This window comes from Nerophis ophidion, linkage group LG06 (genome assembly GCF_033978795.1).
Source record: "Nerophis ophidion isolate RoL-2023_Sa linkage group LG06, RoL_Noph_v1.0, whole genome shotgun sequence".
Classification (NCBI taxonomy): domain Eukaryota; kingdom Metazoa; phylum Chordata; class Actinopteri; order Syngnathiformes; family Syngnathidae; genus Nerophis; species Nerophis ophidion.
Window position 1 is genome coordinate 55,079,880 of NC_084616.1, and position 16,310 is coordinate 55,096,189.

A 16,310-nucleotide genomic window follows, 5' to 3' on the forward strand; every position below is an offset into this window, starting at 1 on the left:
AAATCCTTTTCAACCCATATTCAGTTGAATATGCTACAAAGACAACATATTTGATGTTCAAACTGATAAAAAAAATGTTGTTTGCAAATAATCATTAACTTTAGAATTTGATGCCAGCAACACGTGACAAAGAAGTTGGGAAAGGTGGCAATAAATACTGATAAAGTTGAGGAATGCTCACCAAACACTTATTTGGAACATCCCACAGGTGTACAGGCTAATTGGGAACAGGTGGGTGCCATGATTGGGTATAAAAGCAGCTTCCATGAAATGCTATGTAATTCACAAACAAGGATGGGGCGAGGGTCACTACTTTGTAAGCAAATTGTTGAACAGCTTTAGAACAACATTTCTCAACGAGCTACTGCAAGGCATTTAGGGATTTTAACATCTACGGTCCGTAAAATCACCAAAAGGTTCAGAGAATCTGGAGAAATCACTGCACGTAAGCGATATTATGGACCTACGATCCCTCAGGTGGTACTGCATCAAAAACTGACATCAGTGTGTAAAGGATATCACCACATGGGCTCAGGAACACTTCATAAAACCACTGTCAGTAATTACAGTTGGTCGCTACATCTGTAAGTGCAAGTTAAAACTCTACTATGCAAAGCAAAACCCATTTATCAACAATACCCCAGAAATACCGCCGGCTTCGCTGGGCCCGAGATCATCTATGATGGACTGATGCAAAGTGGAAAAGTGTTCTGTGGTCTGACGAGTCCACATTTCAAATTATATTTGGAAACTGTGGACGTGGTGTCCTCCGGGAAAAAAATAGGAAAATAACCATCTGGATTGTTGTAGGCGCAAAGATCGAAAGTCAGCATCTGTGATGGTATGGGGGTGTATTAGTGCCCAAGGCACAGGTAACTTACACATCTGTGAAGGCACCATTAATGCTGAATGGTCCATACAGGTTTTGGAGCAACATATGTTGTCATCCAAGCAACGTTACCATGAATGCCCCTGCTTATTTCAGCAAGACAATGCCAAGCGACGTGTTACAACAGCGTGGCTTCATAGTAAAAGGGTGCGGGTACTTTCCTGGCCCGCCTGCAGTCTAGACCTGTCTCCAATCGAAAATGTGTGGCGCATTATGAAGCGTAAAATACGACAGCAGAGACCCTGGACTGTTGAACCACTGAAGCTCTACATAAAACAAGAATTCCACTTTCAAAGCTTCAACAATTAGTTTCCTCAGTTCCCAAACATTTATTGAGTGTTGTTAAAAGAAAAGGTGATGTAACACAGTGGTAAACATGCCCTTTCCCAACTACTTTGGCACGTGTTTCAGCCATGAAATTTCAAGTTATTTGCAAAAAAAAAAGTTTGAGTTTAAACATCAAATATCTTATCTTTGTAGTGCATTCAATTGAATATGGCTTGAAAAAGATTTGCAAATCATTGTATTCTGTTTATATTTACATCCAACACAATTTCCCAACTCATTGGGAAACGGGGTTTGTACTTTGATGAATTGAGTGGACCCATAAACAACTGTACTTTGTTTCTACTGAACTTCTATTCAGTGGTGAGTTGACATATCCTCAACAGTTTTAGTTTGGTTTAGCAGCATCGAGTGAAACACTGTCATCTTGACGTACTTATGATTGTGTTTCTAAAAGGACCATACTATTTTGTTCTACAGTAGCCAAAACTTTTTTCAAAGATTTAATGTCTCAAAAACATTAGTTTTTCACAGTTATTGCCCATTTATTGTCTTGCGTTTCGTTTTTCAATTATTGTTGAAGCATCACAGCAGTTTTGAATTGGCTTCACGTATTATATATATCCTTGGACTGATCAACTTTAAAACATTTTTTTTTAAATATAAAATACTAAACTACTTCCGATGGCCAACAGGAGTGTACAGCAAACCCTTGTTTATCGTTGGTAATTGATCCCGAGACGTAGGATTTTTTGATTATGCATTGAATATTTTTATAGTGCATAGAAAAATCTGTTTATGATTTTTGAAATATGTTTTTATCCTTAAAGCCCTCTGGACTAGCAATAACACCCACATAATTACTGCAGTAATATTAAGACTGAAACGGGGTCACATACAAAATGTTATTTAGATCCCTGCCGAGACCCCAACCTTGTTTTTTACTTTGGGGGGAACGCTCATAATCATGTATGAGTGGATACTTGTCTTTGACAGTCACACACTCAGACATATTCCAGGACAGCAACCAGGTGCTGTTCAAAACCTGTCCAGGTATGAAGGATGTCCCATGTGACCGCACAGTACACTTGGGTCTGTCTGATGAACCCCGCTGCCCGCTTCACCTCGCCCTGCCTCCTCCCATGTACCAACCTGAGCAGCAGCCTCCCCCGCAGGAGCAGCTGACCCCACCCATCAGAGACATGTACCTGAGTGCTGCTGAGCTCCAGCCCACAGAGAACCTGCCTTTGGAGTTCAGTGATGTGCGTGTGGACTTGGGTTCCATCTCCGGAATAGCTTGTTTATTTTGTTTTACCGGGCAAATACGTCTGCTCTACAGGACCTGGATGTGGAAGGAGATGGAATAAACGGTCCTCCATCGCCTCTGCAGTTTGACACAGCCCTGGCTTTGGAGGACCAAACTATTCGAGCTATAGCTGAGGACCCCATGGGCATCCTGACGGCAGATGACCCTGATCAAGTTGACCTGGACACTTCAGGACAGGAGCTTTCAGAAAGAGATGTCAGCGACACTGTGGACAACCAGGTTGACTTCAACCTACTCTATTGTTCTTTAACTGCACTGCTTATTTCATGACTTTTGCTTATTCTCACCAGGAAGGTTCAGAGATTGCAGGAGGGGAAGAAGATGCTGCAGTCAATGTGCCCAGATGAAGAAAACTTTACCAAACGCCCCATTTCCACAAAGACCACCTGAGCTGAGCTCTTTGACAAACTTGCCAAGTTTGGTGTGTTCAATGACCGTTCTTTGTCACATGGTTCTGTGCATACGGTCTGACTTGTCTGCTTTCATTAAACTACTGCACTCAAATTCTCTTGTTCTCGTTCAGGACACAATCCCATTTTTCTATAATTTCCTCTTGCTGGCTTCCTGTGCACTTAAGATGCGACTTTAAGGTTTTACTACTTACGTTAGTGCATGTGCCTCACAATACAAAGGTCCTGAGTAGTCCTGGGTTCAATCCTGCGCTCGGGATATTTCTGTGTGGAGTTTGCATGTTGTCCCCGTGACTGCGTAGGTTCCCTCCAGCTACTCCGGCTTCCTCCCACCTCCAAAGACATGCACCTGGGGATAGGTTGATTGGCAACACTAAATTGGCCCTAGTGTTTGAATGTGAGTGTGAATGTTGTCTATCTGTGAAATTGGCCCTTGTGTGTGAATGTTGTCTGTCTATCTGTGTTGGCGCTGTGATGGAGCCACTTGTCCTGGGTGTACGCCGCCTTCCGCCCGAATGCAGCTGAGATAGGCTCCAGCAACCCCCGTGACCTCGAACGGGACAAGCGGCAGAAAGATGGATGGATGGATATAAAATACTAAATGGTCTAGCTCCATCCTATCTTGCTGATTGTATTGTACCATATGTCCCGGCAAGAAATCTGTGTTCAAAGAACTGCAGCTTATTATTGATTCGGGCTCCAGGACTCTGCAATGCCCTCTGAGAAACCGTTAGAGATGCTACCTCAGTAGAAGCAATTAAGTCTCATCTTAAAACTAATTTGTATACTCTAGCCTTTAAATAGACCCCCCCTTTAGACCAGTTGATCTGCCGTCTCTTTTCTGCTCTGCCCCCCTCTCTTGCGTGGAGAGGTTTTCAGATCAAGTACTAGCTGTTCAAAGTCGGGACCTGGTGTGGACCACTCATCAGTCCATCAGTTGGGGACGTCTCTGCGCTGCTGACCTGTCTCCACTCAACATGATCACCTGCGGGCCCCACTATGGACCGGACTCTCACACTATTAACCAGATCCACTCGACGTCCATTGCACCTCCAAGGTTTCTCATTGTAGCCCATTGGGTTGAGTTTTTCCTTGCCCTGATGTGAGATCTGTCGTTGTGGCTTGTGCAGCCCTTTAAGACACTCGTGATTCAGGGCTATATGAATAAACTTTGAGGGGTTAGTGCGTCTGCCTCACAATACAAAGGTCCTGAGTAGTCTGGGGTTCAATCCCAGGCTCGGGATCTTTCTGTGTGGAGTTTGCATGTCCTCCCTGTGAATGCGTGGGTTCCCTCTGGGTACTCCGGCTTCCTCCCTCCTCCAAAAACATGTACCTGGGGATAGGTTGATTGGCAACACTAAATTGGCCCTAGTGTGTGAATGTGAGTGTGAATGTTGTCTGTCTATCTGTGTTGGCCCTGCGATGAGGTGGAGACTTGTCCAGGGTGTATGATGCCTTCCGCCCGATTATAGCTGAGATAGGCACCAGCGACTCCAAAGGGAATAAGCGATAGAAAATGGATGGATGATTGATTGAGAGATGTAGTTTAGCAGCAGCATTCCACATTAAAAAGAAGACATGAAGCATCCATCCTTGGCATTGAAGAGTGCAGATAAGATGTGTGCAGCGGAGAGTTGATAAAAAAAAAAAAAAGAAAAGCTGAAGCCATGCACAAGTATGGGCTGGAGTTGTGTTTGGTAGCGAAAGGACAGCCCCTCAAAAAATGTGGGCGGGTAGAAGAAGCTTCATGCAATGACATCACTTTTCCTCAACCTAAACACTGAGGAGCGCAGGCTGCAGTGGCCAAGCAGCAGCGGCAGAAATGAAGCCAGCACATTCATGATTACTAATCAACCGGCGCCCTGTCGCTAAGATGGTGTTCAGGCGTTGAGGATCTCCGACACAATGAGGTAAATCTCTCCTTCGATGTCACGCACACATTCAAAATTGTGTCTTTTTTGGGGGGGGTTCCAAGTAAAACGGCCGGTAGTAACGTCGAGGCTTCGGTGGCAGCAGGCGAAGGGCGGAACAACCACCGGGGAGTTGTGAGGCCCCGGACACTTTATAACAAGCACATTGGTGGTCTCACATCCATTCTTTGGGGAGGTTTAAGTGCGTGTAGTGATGGCAGCTGTCAGCTGCTTGACTGACTGTGCATGAGGAGCAGAAAAGGCCCACAGTGGTGAGATCTTCTTCTCACTTGGGACATGTGTCCATGTCTGCACTGCAGCACACGCTCCTGTCGCTTCTTCTTTACGTCTCAGGCCATGTTGTCTCGTTATTGTTTCAATGTGTCATGCAGCATCTGGAACTGCTGAATCATCATTTAATAGCAATTAGAGGAGTAATCTCCCCCCCTGAACACATAAAGGAGGGTTAGTGTTGCAGTCATCACAATGGAAGTGCAACTGAAGCAAAAAAAAAAAAACAAATAGAGGAAGTCTGCATTGTTATGTCTGCAGTGTTTATTTGTGTTGTAAGAATAGTGAGCTTCAGACTCCGCTTGAAAATAATGACAAATGTTTTTCACAATGTTAATGAATGGAATTAGAATGCATTTTTCTTAAAGAATGCTGAAATTGGTAGGTTGAGTTCAAATTAAGTCAAAGTACCAATGATTGTCACACACACACAAGGTGTGGTGAAATGTGTCCTCTGCATTTGACCCATCCCCTTGTTCCACCCCCTGGGAGGTGAGGGGAGCAGTGAGCAGCGGCGATGGCCGCGCCCGGGAATAATTTTTGGCGATTCAAACCACAATTCCAACCCTTGATGCTGAGTGCCAAGCGAGGAGGTAATGAGTCCCATTTTTGTAGTCTTTGGTATGACTCGGCCAGGGTTTTGTCACATCTATGGATCATGTTTTGTTTTGGTCATGTTCGGTTTGGTTTTTTGGACATTTGGTTCTGTCTTGGCACTTCCTGGTTTGTTTTTGTCTCCATGCCAACTCATTAGTTTTCACCTGTCATGTCACGTCCCCGTTCTCAGCCTCACACCTGTTTTCACTAATGATCACGGCTACTTAAGTCACTCTTTTTCTTGTCTTCATTCTGGGATCTTCACACGCTAGCCTTGCTGCACCTCCTTCATGCCCTCGTCCAGTTCCATGCCTTGTAAGTTTGTGTATTTATGCTATTGTGCTAGTTTTGTTTATAGTCATTATCATTCATGCCAATCGAGCAAGTGTTTTGGTTTCATGTTTGTAGTTTGCAGCATTTATGCTAGTCTTTTGTTTCACAGCCTAATTTTGTACTTCCGCCATCGTTCGTGCCTTCTGTTTGTCTTATTAGTTATAGTATTAAATAAAATAAAATGTACTCACAGTCACGTCTCGCCCGTGCAAATCATTCTCTGCATCGAAGAAACAACTTTAAACCAAGCCCGTTTGTGACAGGTTTGAACTCACGACCTACGTTTATTTCGAACATGAATACAGTTTCAAGATGATCCATCCCATATTTTACACATTTATAATTGCCTTTGCAACATGTTCGAAAGGGAGTAAGAAGAAGCAATGCTTGTTTAATCCCACGGGAAAATGTGGCGCAGTGGGAGAGTGGCTGGGTGCAACCTAAAGGTCCTTGGTTCAATTCCCACCTAGTACCAGCCTCGTCACGTCCGTTGTGTCCTGAGCAAGACACTTCACCCTTGCTCCTGATGAGTGCTGGTTAGTGCCTTGCATGGCAGCTCCCTCCATCAGTGTGTGAATGTGTGTGTGAATGGGTAAATGTGGAAGTAGTGTCAAAGCGCCTTGAGTACTTTGAAGGTAGAAAAGCACTATACAAAAACAACCCATTTATTTATTTACCCCCCTTTTTCCACTTCATAGCAATTTTTAACACCTATTTTTACTTCCCGTTCTCATTTTATAACAGGGTTCCCCAACCTTTTTTCTACCAGGCACCGGTTTAATTATACCATGAATTGATTAACGTGGACCCAGACTTAAACAAGTTGAAAAACCTATTCGGGTGTTACTATTTAGTGGTCAATTGTACAGAACATGTACTGTGCTGTGCAATCCAGGGGCGTCACTAGACCTAATACTGTACTGGGGCACACCTGGGGCACAAATAATTCATGTGAGCATGCAAAGCGCGCAAGCAAAAACATTTTTAGCACTTATTTATCATAAAAAATACATAAATATTGCTTTAAACTATGAAATCATTTCAGATTATGTTGTATGGATCTTTGATTAACCACCTGAAATTAACTAATGCATTTGACCTACTTGTGCACCAGACTTCTAAACTGCTACTGGTAAAAGCAAAAAGGAAGAGCAATGAATCTTTTTGAAATATATATTGCAGTAATCCTCTGCAAATTTAACATCTACAAAAGTAAAAAAAAAAATAAAGCACCCCTACATCTCTGGGTTCTTTTATATTATTTAATTACCATTTATGGCAATGTGGCTAATCCTATTTCAGATACACAAAACTATAAAATATACACAAAACAATAAAGCCACAGTAGTAGAATAAATGAACAACTGTTGTGTGTCTGTTCATGGAATCATTTTCTGAGAAGTAAACTGTAACGTCTCCTTTTCATTTTGGCAAAGTGGTCAATCACTCTGGACAGACATGGAAATTTTACAGTAACTGTTATACAGTTGACCAGTGGTTCCCAACTGGTGGGTCGTGACACAAAAGTGGATTGTGTGTCATTTTCAGTGAGTCGCAGTCAGATGTGTGCATGAAAAAAAAAAGTTTAGGGAGAAAAAAATCAAATTGTGGCAACAAAACCAGATATTTTTAGCCATTTTTCTAGTGACTATTAGTGAGTATTTTAGCAAAAGGCAAACCGACTAACAAGTTGGAGGACGACTCAGGACAGACATGGAAATATATTTTTTTTAATCTAAATGGGGCAACAACACCCGATATTTTAAGCCATCTTTCTGAATACAAATACAGAAATGTTACTATTTTTTCTGGAAACAAAACCAGATGCTTTAGCTGTAGCCATTTTTCTGGTGACAAAACAAGATTATTTTAGTCAAAGTCACACCGATTAACAAGACAAGTCTACTGTGCTATTTTTCTGTGAAATAAACTTGAATGATTTAAAAATTTGGCTCACGACTTGATATGGAAAAATTTTTTTCTTCCTGAAGATAAACCATTTGAGAAGCACTCAACTCACACATGCTTACTCCAAATCATCATTGATGCAGAACCAGCAGACAATAACAACATGATGTTTCATGTTCATTGGAAATTCGCTCGACAGCTCGTACAGCAAATGAATATGTTTGTCTTGATACAAAGAATAATGTTAGCTAACTTAGCATCAACTTAAGACAATGATTTTGCCTAGCTAGCTAGGACTTCACTTACATCTCTCATTCCTTGCTTCTTCTCTGCTGCGGGCGAATAACTTTCTTAAATCCTTCTAGGAGTTACAGTTTGAGTCAAATCAAAATCAAAATACTGTAATTAACAAATTGTTGTTGGCTAACGTCACCTACCTCACGCAGTGATTCGAATCCCCTCTCTCTCTCTCTCTCTCTCTGTCTCTCTCTCTCTCAACCGAAGTCTCGATCCACACGTGAATAAATTACCATATTAATTAGCCATGTGCTCACTGTTTCGTGGAGTGAATACAGTAGCAATTACCATACTAAGTAGTATGTGCGCTGTTGTCTATGTTATGTAGACTTAAAACTTTGAAGCGTTTTTTTTTATTGGTGAAATTTTTACTGGGGCACTGCAGATCAACAGTGGGGCACGTGCCCCAGTGAAATATGTCTGGCCACGCTCCTGGTGCAATCTACTAAGTTTCAATCAATCAATCAATCAATGTATGTATTATTTTCACGGACCGGCTTTCTACGTGTGGCAAATAAAAACAGCAACACGAATAAGCATGAAAAATTTGCCTTTGGCTACAATTTGGCACACTAACATTTTATATGTCCATTAATGTGCATTGTCCCTTGTACTGTAATAAATGAGTTGTAATACACATCTATTATAAAAAAATATATAGTTGTGTTTAGTGGGACTGGTGAAAGTTAAGTTGGAGAAAACGCGGTAGTTTATAAATTAATTAAGGTTTTTGTGCGGCCTGGTAGCAAATGTGTCACGGACCGGTGGTTGGGGACCACTGTTTTATAACACAATTTACATCAATGTACTCTAAATACAACAGTTATCTTATTTATTACATACTTATTACAATCCTTCCTTCCTTGTGGTTTGAACAGTCTCCTAAATTGGATCGTATTATTACATTGTTGGACTTCTTCGCTTAATCCATTCCATAATTTAATTCCACACTGATATGCCAAAGTATGTTTTGAGTTAGATTTTTCCCTAAGGTTATATTTTTCCTATTTTGTTGAGAAGAATTGTTGTACGTTTTTTAGGTAGCAGGAAGTAGTTTGAGTAAAAGTGTCTCCAGCAGACAAAGTGTTATTAGATCCACACAAGACTTCATTTTCAACCAAAATGATGACCCCATCACATTTTCCGAGTGTCACTTGAGTCATGAGGGAGTGTTTCTTGTTGTTTTTTTTCACATTCTGGATTATTCTTCCTGGCCAAAACAAGAACATCTCAGTTAAATTACCCATTTATAAAACTTAATGATGTGTGCTGTGAATGAGGGTCGAATGTACTCTTATTATCATCTTCTGACCAAAGACCAAGTCTAAGATCAGGAATTAGGGTTGCTGGATTTGAACGGAGAAAAAGAAGATCTGTAAAATATTTAGGTTTCACTCTGAAGAGTGAATCTCAATGAATCTTTCAGATGGCATGATACTGGGCGCTTTCACATTGCGGCGTGCTGATCTTTTATACGAGTGTTTCTTAACCATAGGGCCTATTGTTGTAGAGGGCCCGCCAAAAAAAATCAATTTCTCAGCTGTGGTCCGTGTGGGCCACAGCGGTACTCATTTGTTGTAATACACTTTTCCACCACTTGTGGCCTTAATGACTATATCAAACTAACAGAAGAAGTCCGTAGCTAAAGTCATAGAGAAGTTTTTAAGCGCAAAAAATATGAGTAGGTTAGTGCAGCTACTATTTTCATTCGCAGGTCTCCTAAAACATTTTGTAGTGCAGAATGTGACAAAATGTTTGATCAAGTGAAAATAGTCAAACACATAACATTAGTAGGTATGAAAAACACTTAACTTAGAGCATAGAAGTACAGACAATAAATAATTTAAGCTCACAAAGCAGGAACTTTAATGATGCGGACACGTTTGTTACCGGATACTTTCTCATATGCTTCTGCATTGGGGACTAAATACGTAGGTATAATGCAACTATAATTATTTGATACTTATTCATGTTGACAAATGTCAGGTTCTAATATTGTTCAATTAAGGACATATGACATACGCTTGTGTGCATAGCTGTTATGTAACTGCTAGCTCCTGGTAGCCTATAGCCTACCATCTTTACCTTTTTGAAATGACTTCACGAAAATACAAGATAAGACCAACTTTGTGTGCTTATGGGAGGACATTTAGATGATAAGTTGTCATGATCCGTGGCCCGGATTATGTTTTGTTATGTTCTGTTAGTTTTGGACTCCCTTAGTTCCTGTTTGTGCTGCTCTGGGTTTGTTTTAGTTTCCATAGGGGATTAATTGGGTTCACTAACTGCTTATTTGCTATCACTTTTACGATCATATTTGTACACATCGTATGTGCTGGTGTTGTTTTATTGTTGTTGTTGGTTTTGTTGTTATTGTTGTGTTTGCTGTTGTTGTTTTTGTCTCTCTGTCTAATCCCCCTCTTATCCCCACAATTTCCCCCTCTGTCTTCCTTTTTTTCTCTTTCTATCCCCTCCTGCTCCGGCCCGGCTGTACCAAACGATAATATAAATACATTTAATAAAGTCAAATTGAAATAAGGCAACAAGAGAAGTATCCTACACTTCTCTTTTGTAAAGTAAATCTGAACAGCCGATATGGGCATCCACATCAACTATATGATTTGCCTAAGAAGCTGGACAGGACAAAAAAAAAAAAAATTGGGTTCACCTGCCTCAGGTTAGCGGTCGGCACACTCTGCTGCTGTCAACCACTAATCAGAGAGCTATTTATTCACCTTGCTCGCCACGCTAAGTCTGGCTTCATCATTTGCTACATGCAACAGCTACATTGGGTAAATTCCTTGTCTCCTATGTTTCTTGATTCCTGCGCCGAGTCTCGCCTTAGCTTCCCGTGCGATCGGCACGCTTTCATTTTGCCTGTGGTCTGTTTTTGGTACGTATTTGATTTTTGAGGAATAAATGATGTTCCTACCTACATGCCTTGTCCGGAGTTGTCCGTTTACATCCTGGAAGAACGACCCCGCAGTAAGATGCGAACCCCCCCTTGTGACATAACTTTCTGTCCAGCTTTCCACGAATGCAAAACTGCTTGTAATGGAGCTTGTATTGGAGATTTTAGCTGCAAGTTGATGTCATCCAATGCTTGTTTTTTTTGCTGATATCAGTCCAATATCCGATATAGATATCGTATTGGAACACCGCTAATTACAACACTATCCTACATCCATACTTTCTTGGAATTCAATAATTCTTCATCCAAATGCTGGTTCTCGCAGCTAAAAGTGTCGAGACACTTCCGTTCTCAGCGTGGGGAGTAAGGATGAAGTCAACCCCAAGTGATGCTAATGTAGCCAATCCCCACGAATGTACTTGAGTCCACCATTATTGTTATGGTCTTCCGACACGCGCCGTCCGTTTTCAACATGTTGCATCTTTCCCTTCCACACAAAGTCATTGTGTTCAAGTGTTTATTTTTTAAGCATCAAAAACCCAGTTTTCCTATAGTCTGACAGCCAAAACACTTCAAAACTTTTCATTTTTTTTACGTGTAACTTCATCCATGAAGGAGGATTTCTGTTTCCCTCTCGCGTCAATGTTTGTGCAGTGCAGTTTGAGGTAGCGTATCCAAGTAGTGTTGCATTACATCATGAAAAAAAGGGTGACTTTATTGGAGTGTAGCAAGCAGCGAGAAGTACGGGCCGCTTGTGTTCGCCTCTAATTGTTACCAGATGTGCTACACGCCTTTGTGTCCCACATCATGTTACTTGTGCAGACGTCACATAGGGCGCTAGCCAGGCTTTTGATGACAGAGGGAAAACGCGGCGTGGAGTGACTGGCTTTTTTTTTTTTTTTTTTGCATTGCTTGTGTGGATGTTGACGAGGCGTTGAAATGGACAGCAGCCATGTTAGCAGACATTGAATGTGTTCATTGTGGCCTGGTAACAATGCCTGCTTCACAGCCTCTTGTTTCTCTCATTGACACAAGATGGTCGAGGTAACTGAGGTCAAAGGTCAACTCGGGACAGCCACAATTATGAATTGATCGTCAAACCTTTTGAGGATTTTGTTGTACTTTGGTGTAGGTGAGTTTTAAATGCTGGAAGCCTGCCACGTGTTGTCTGAAAGTCATAAATGAGTTATACTCGTATAACTCTGATCTACCTTCAAGGTACTCAAAGCGCTTTAAGACTGTTTCCACATTCACCTATTCATTTACCCATTCATGCACACATTCAAACACTGATGGCGGGAGCTGCCATGCAAGGAGCAAGGCTGAAGTGTCTTGCTCAAGGACACTACAGACGTGACAAGGATGGCGGAAGCTAGGGCGGCATGGCGTAGTGGGTAGAGCGGCCGTGCCAGAAATCTGAGGGTTGCAGGTTCGCTTCCCACCTATGGACATCAAAGTCGCTGCCGTTGTGTCCTTGGGCAGGACACTTCACACTTTGCCCCCGGTGCCACTCACACCGGTGAATGAATGATGATGAATGAATGATTGGTGGTGATCGGAGGGGCCGTAGGCGCAAACTGGCAGCCACGCTTCCGTCAGTCTACCCCAGGGCAGCTGTGGCTACAGATGTAGCTTACCACCACCAGGTGTGAATGAATGATGGGTTCCCACTTCTCTGTGAGCGCTTTGAGTATCTAATAATAGGAAAGCGCGATATAAATCTAATCCATTATTATTATTATTATAACCCTCTGGCACGGCTGCTCTACCAACCGAGCCATGCTGCCCCCAGTCCCATTTCTAGTCACATTTCCTCACTGATTAGTCACTTCATCATCAGGATCAATGCTCGCTCATGGCCGACTACCCTAATTTTCTCCTTTTTTCTTCCAATAAACCATAAAGTAAAGTTAAAGTACCAAGGATTGTCACACGCACACTAGATGTGGTGAAATGTGTCCTCTGCATTTGACCCATCCCATTGATCACCCCCTGGGAGGTGAGAGGAGCAGTGAGCAGCAGTGGTGGCCACGCCCGGGAATCATTTTTGGTGATTCAACCCCCAATTCCAACCCTTGATCCTGAGTGCCAAGCAGGGAGGTAATGGGTCCCATTTTTATAGTCTTTGGTATGACCAGGCCAGGGTTTGAACTCACAACCTGCCAATCTCACTCTAACCACTAAGCTACTGAGTAGGTTAAGAACTAAGTAAAAAAAATAAAAAAATAAGCCTATGTTATGGGGATAGGTTGATTGGCAACAGTAAATGGTCCTTAGTGTGTGAATGTGAGTGAATGTTGTCTATCTGTGTTGGCTCTGCTATGAGGTGGCGACACGAAAGCAGCTGGGATAAGCTCCAGCACCCTCCGCGACCTTGAGGGACAAGCGGTAGAAAATGGATGGATGGATCCTAACTGTATTGACCTGAGAAAAGGACGAACTAGTTAAAAAAAATAAAAAAATTAAGACAAAATTACCTGCAATAATAAAAAAAGAAAAAAAAATCATCCATCAATCCATTTCCTACCGCTTATTCACTTTTGGGGTCGCAGGGGGCGCTGGGGCCTATCTCAGCTACAATCGTTTTAATATACTGTATGTGGGGAAAAAAATAGTTAATTGCAATCGAACCCTTTGTATTAGTTGATCTCCATTGTTTAGCCTCATCATTTCTCCTCTGTTGTCATCCATCCAGCCTATCCCACCTTACTAAGTGTGAAAGGCGGGGCTGCTCACCAACCAATCACAGAGGTTATATTGAATAGATACCGTATTTCCTTGAATTGCCGCCGGGGCGCTAATTAATTTAAAACCTCTTCTCACTCCTGCGCTTACCAAAGGCATTCAGTAAAAGTAAGCATGCACTAATTATTTTAAAACCCCTTCTCAATCCGGCACTTACCAAAGGCATGCAGTAAAAATTTGAGTGTGATGTAAGCTTGGACCTTAAATCCTACTGAATAGCTCTGAATCTTCTTCCCTTTATGCGATTTCAAATTACCGGTATTGAAATCACGAGTTTGACCAGGCAGTAATACTAAGCATGCGCTAATTATTTTGCGAAGCGAGTTTGACCCAGCAGTAATTCAAGGCAGGCGCATACTATATGCCCTGCGACAATTCAAGGATATACGGTATGAAAAGTTATAATTTACTTAAAGAATGCAACTCAGATAGGCTCCAGCACCCCCCGAAATCCAGAAAGGGACAAGCGGAAGAAAATGGATGGATGGATAATAGGGACGTGAATCTTACAACCATCCTTTCCAAACCTCAAGTTACTCAAAATAAATCCAAACTTCATCCTAAAAAATAGCTTTTTCACTTCATACCAAACTGTATTGTGTATTTAACATGTTTCCTACATGTACAGTTGTGATCAAAAGTTTACATACACTTGTAAAGAACATGATGTCATGGCTGTTTTGAGTTTCCAATAATTTCTACAACTCTTTATTTTTTTGTGATAGAGTGATTGGAGCACATACTTGTTGGTCACAAAATCCATTCATGAAGTTTGGTTCTTTTATGAAACTTATTATGGATCTACTGAAAATGTGACCAAATCTGCTGGGTCAAAAGTATACATACAGCAATGTTAATATTTGATAACATGTCCCTTGGCAAGTTTCTGGTTGAATTTTTGACCACTCCTCTTGACAAAATCAGTGCAGTTCAGCTAAATATGTGGGTTTTCGTACATGGACTTGTTTCTTCAGCATTGTCCACACATTTAAGTCAGGACTTTGGAAAGGTCATTCTAAAACATTAATTGTAGCCTGATTTAGCCATTCCTTTACCACTTTTGACGTGTGTATGGGGTCATTGTCCTGTTGGAACACCCAACTGCGCCCAAAAACCCAACCTCCGGGCTGATCATTTTAGATTGTCTTAAAGAATTTGGAGGTAATCATCCTTTTTCATTGTCCCATTTAATCTCTGTAAATAGAATAAAAATAGAATAGCATAGAATAGAAAGTACTTTATTGATCCCTGGGGGAAATTCAGCACCACAGTTTGCACACAATAGACAATAATAATAATAAATAATATATAACATATATTATATATATAATATATGAATAATATAAATATATTCTACATATATTCTACATTTGAGTGTAGTCAAGAAGGGACATATGCAAGCACCAGTTCCAGCAAAACAGACCCAGAGCATAATACTACCACCAGCATGCTTGACGGTAGGATTGGTGTTCCTGGGATTAAAGGCCTCACCTTTTCTCCTCCACTCATATTGCTGTTTTTTTTTTGGCCAAACAGCTCAATTTTTGTTTCATCTGGCATCACATGGAAAAAGATAAGACCTTCTGAAGGAAAGTTCTGTGTCTGTGTCACATGTCACTTGCCAAGGGACATTTAACCAAATATTAACATTGCTGTATGTATACTTTTGACCCAGCAGATTTGGTCACATTTTCAGTAAACCCATAATAAATTCATAAAAGAACTAAACTTCATGAATGTTTTTGTGACAAACAAGTATGTGCTTCAATCACTCTATCACAAAAAAATAAGAGTTGTAGAAATTATTGGAAAATCAAGAAAGCCATGACATTATATTCTTTCCAAGTGTATGTAAACTTTTGACCACGACTGTATGTGCACGTTATCCATCCATACATCCATTTTCTACCGCTTGTCCCTGTATGTATATTAATATACTTTCCTTTGTGTGCTTAGTTTCACACTAACTTCGTTGTGGGGACTATCATAAACACATCAAGTTGCTAGTTCATCTCTAATTTAAAAGAGTGTACATATTTGGCAAACTTAATTTTAACATTCAGGGGGGGGCTGGCTAATGTATGTTGATAAACCAATGCTGTACAAAGTGCAGCATGTGTTACATTGTCGTAATAAAATAGGCAAAAACGATAGAAAGTAGAGCAGCAAAATAAAATATAGAAAAAAAGTCAACTTAAAGGGAAAATACACTTTTTTTGTGGAATTTTACCCATCGTTCACAATCTATGAAAGACATGACATTTTAACTTTTAAATAAACATAAATAAAAGTCTACTTACAGCAGAGCCAATGGAAGGTACTCTATGTCGGCCAAAAAACCCAATTAAAAGACATCCAAAATCGCCGATAATGGCTTTTTTGCCGATATCCGATATTCCGATATTGT

The 16,310-nt window shown here is 41.1% G+C and overlaps 2 protein-coding genes across 8 annotated transcripts in view; both read left to right on the forward strand.

Moving 5' to 3' along the window:
* The window catches only part of kansl2 (KAT8 regulatory NSL complex subunit 2), a 45,764-nt gene extending 42,759 nt beyond the window's left edge, over positions 1-3,005 (forward strand). For all 5 annotated transcript variants that reach the window (XM_061904313.1, XM_061904312.1, XM_061904316.1 and 2 more), the window contains exons 8-10: positions 2,183-2,436; positions 2,514-2,720; positions 2,792-3,005. In XM_061904313.1, coding sequence (XP_061760297.1) covers positions 2,183-2,436; positions 2,514-2,720; positions 2,792-2,848 — 518 coding nt within the window. In that variant the 3' untranslated portion in view covers positions 2,849-3,005. The remainder of the gene's footprint in view (positions 1-2,182; positions 2,437-2,513; positions 2,721-2,791) is intronic.
* Positions 3,006-4,436: 1,431 nt separating this feature from the next.
* nckap5l (NCK-associated protein 5-like) overlaps positions 4,437-16,310 on the forward strand; it is an 85,530-nt gene continuing 73,656 nt past the window's right edge. The window contains exon 1 of one of the 3 annotated variants that reach the window (XM_061904307.1): positions 4,437-4,821. The gene's annotated coding sequence lies outside the window, so the exon portion shown is untranslated. The remainder of the gene's footprint in view (positions 4,822-16,310) is intronic. The other 2 variants (XM_061904306.1, XM_061904310.1) reach the window with 2 other exon arrangements.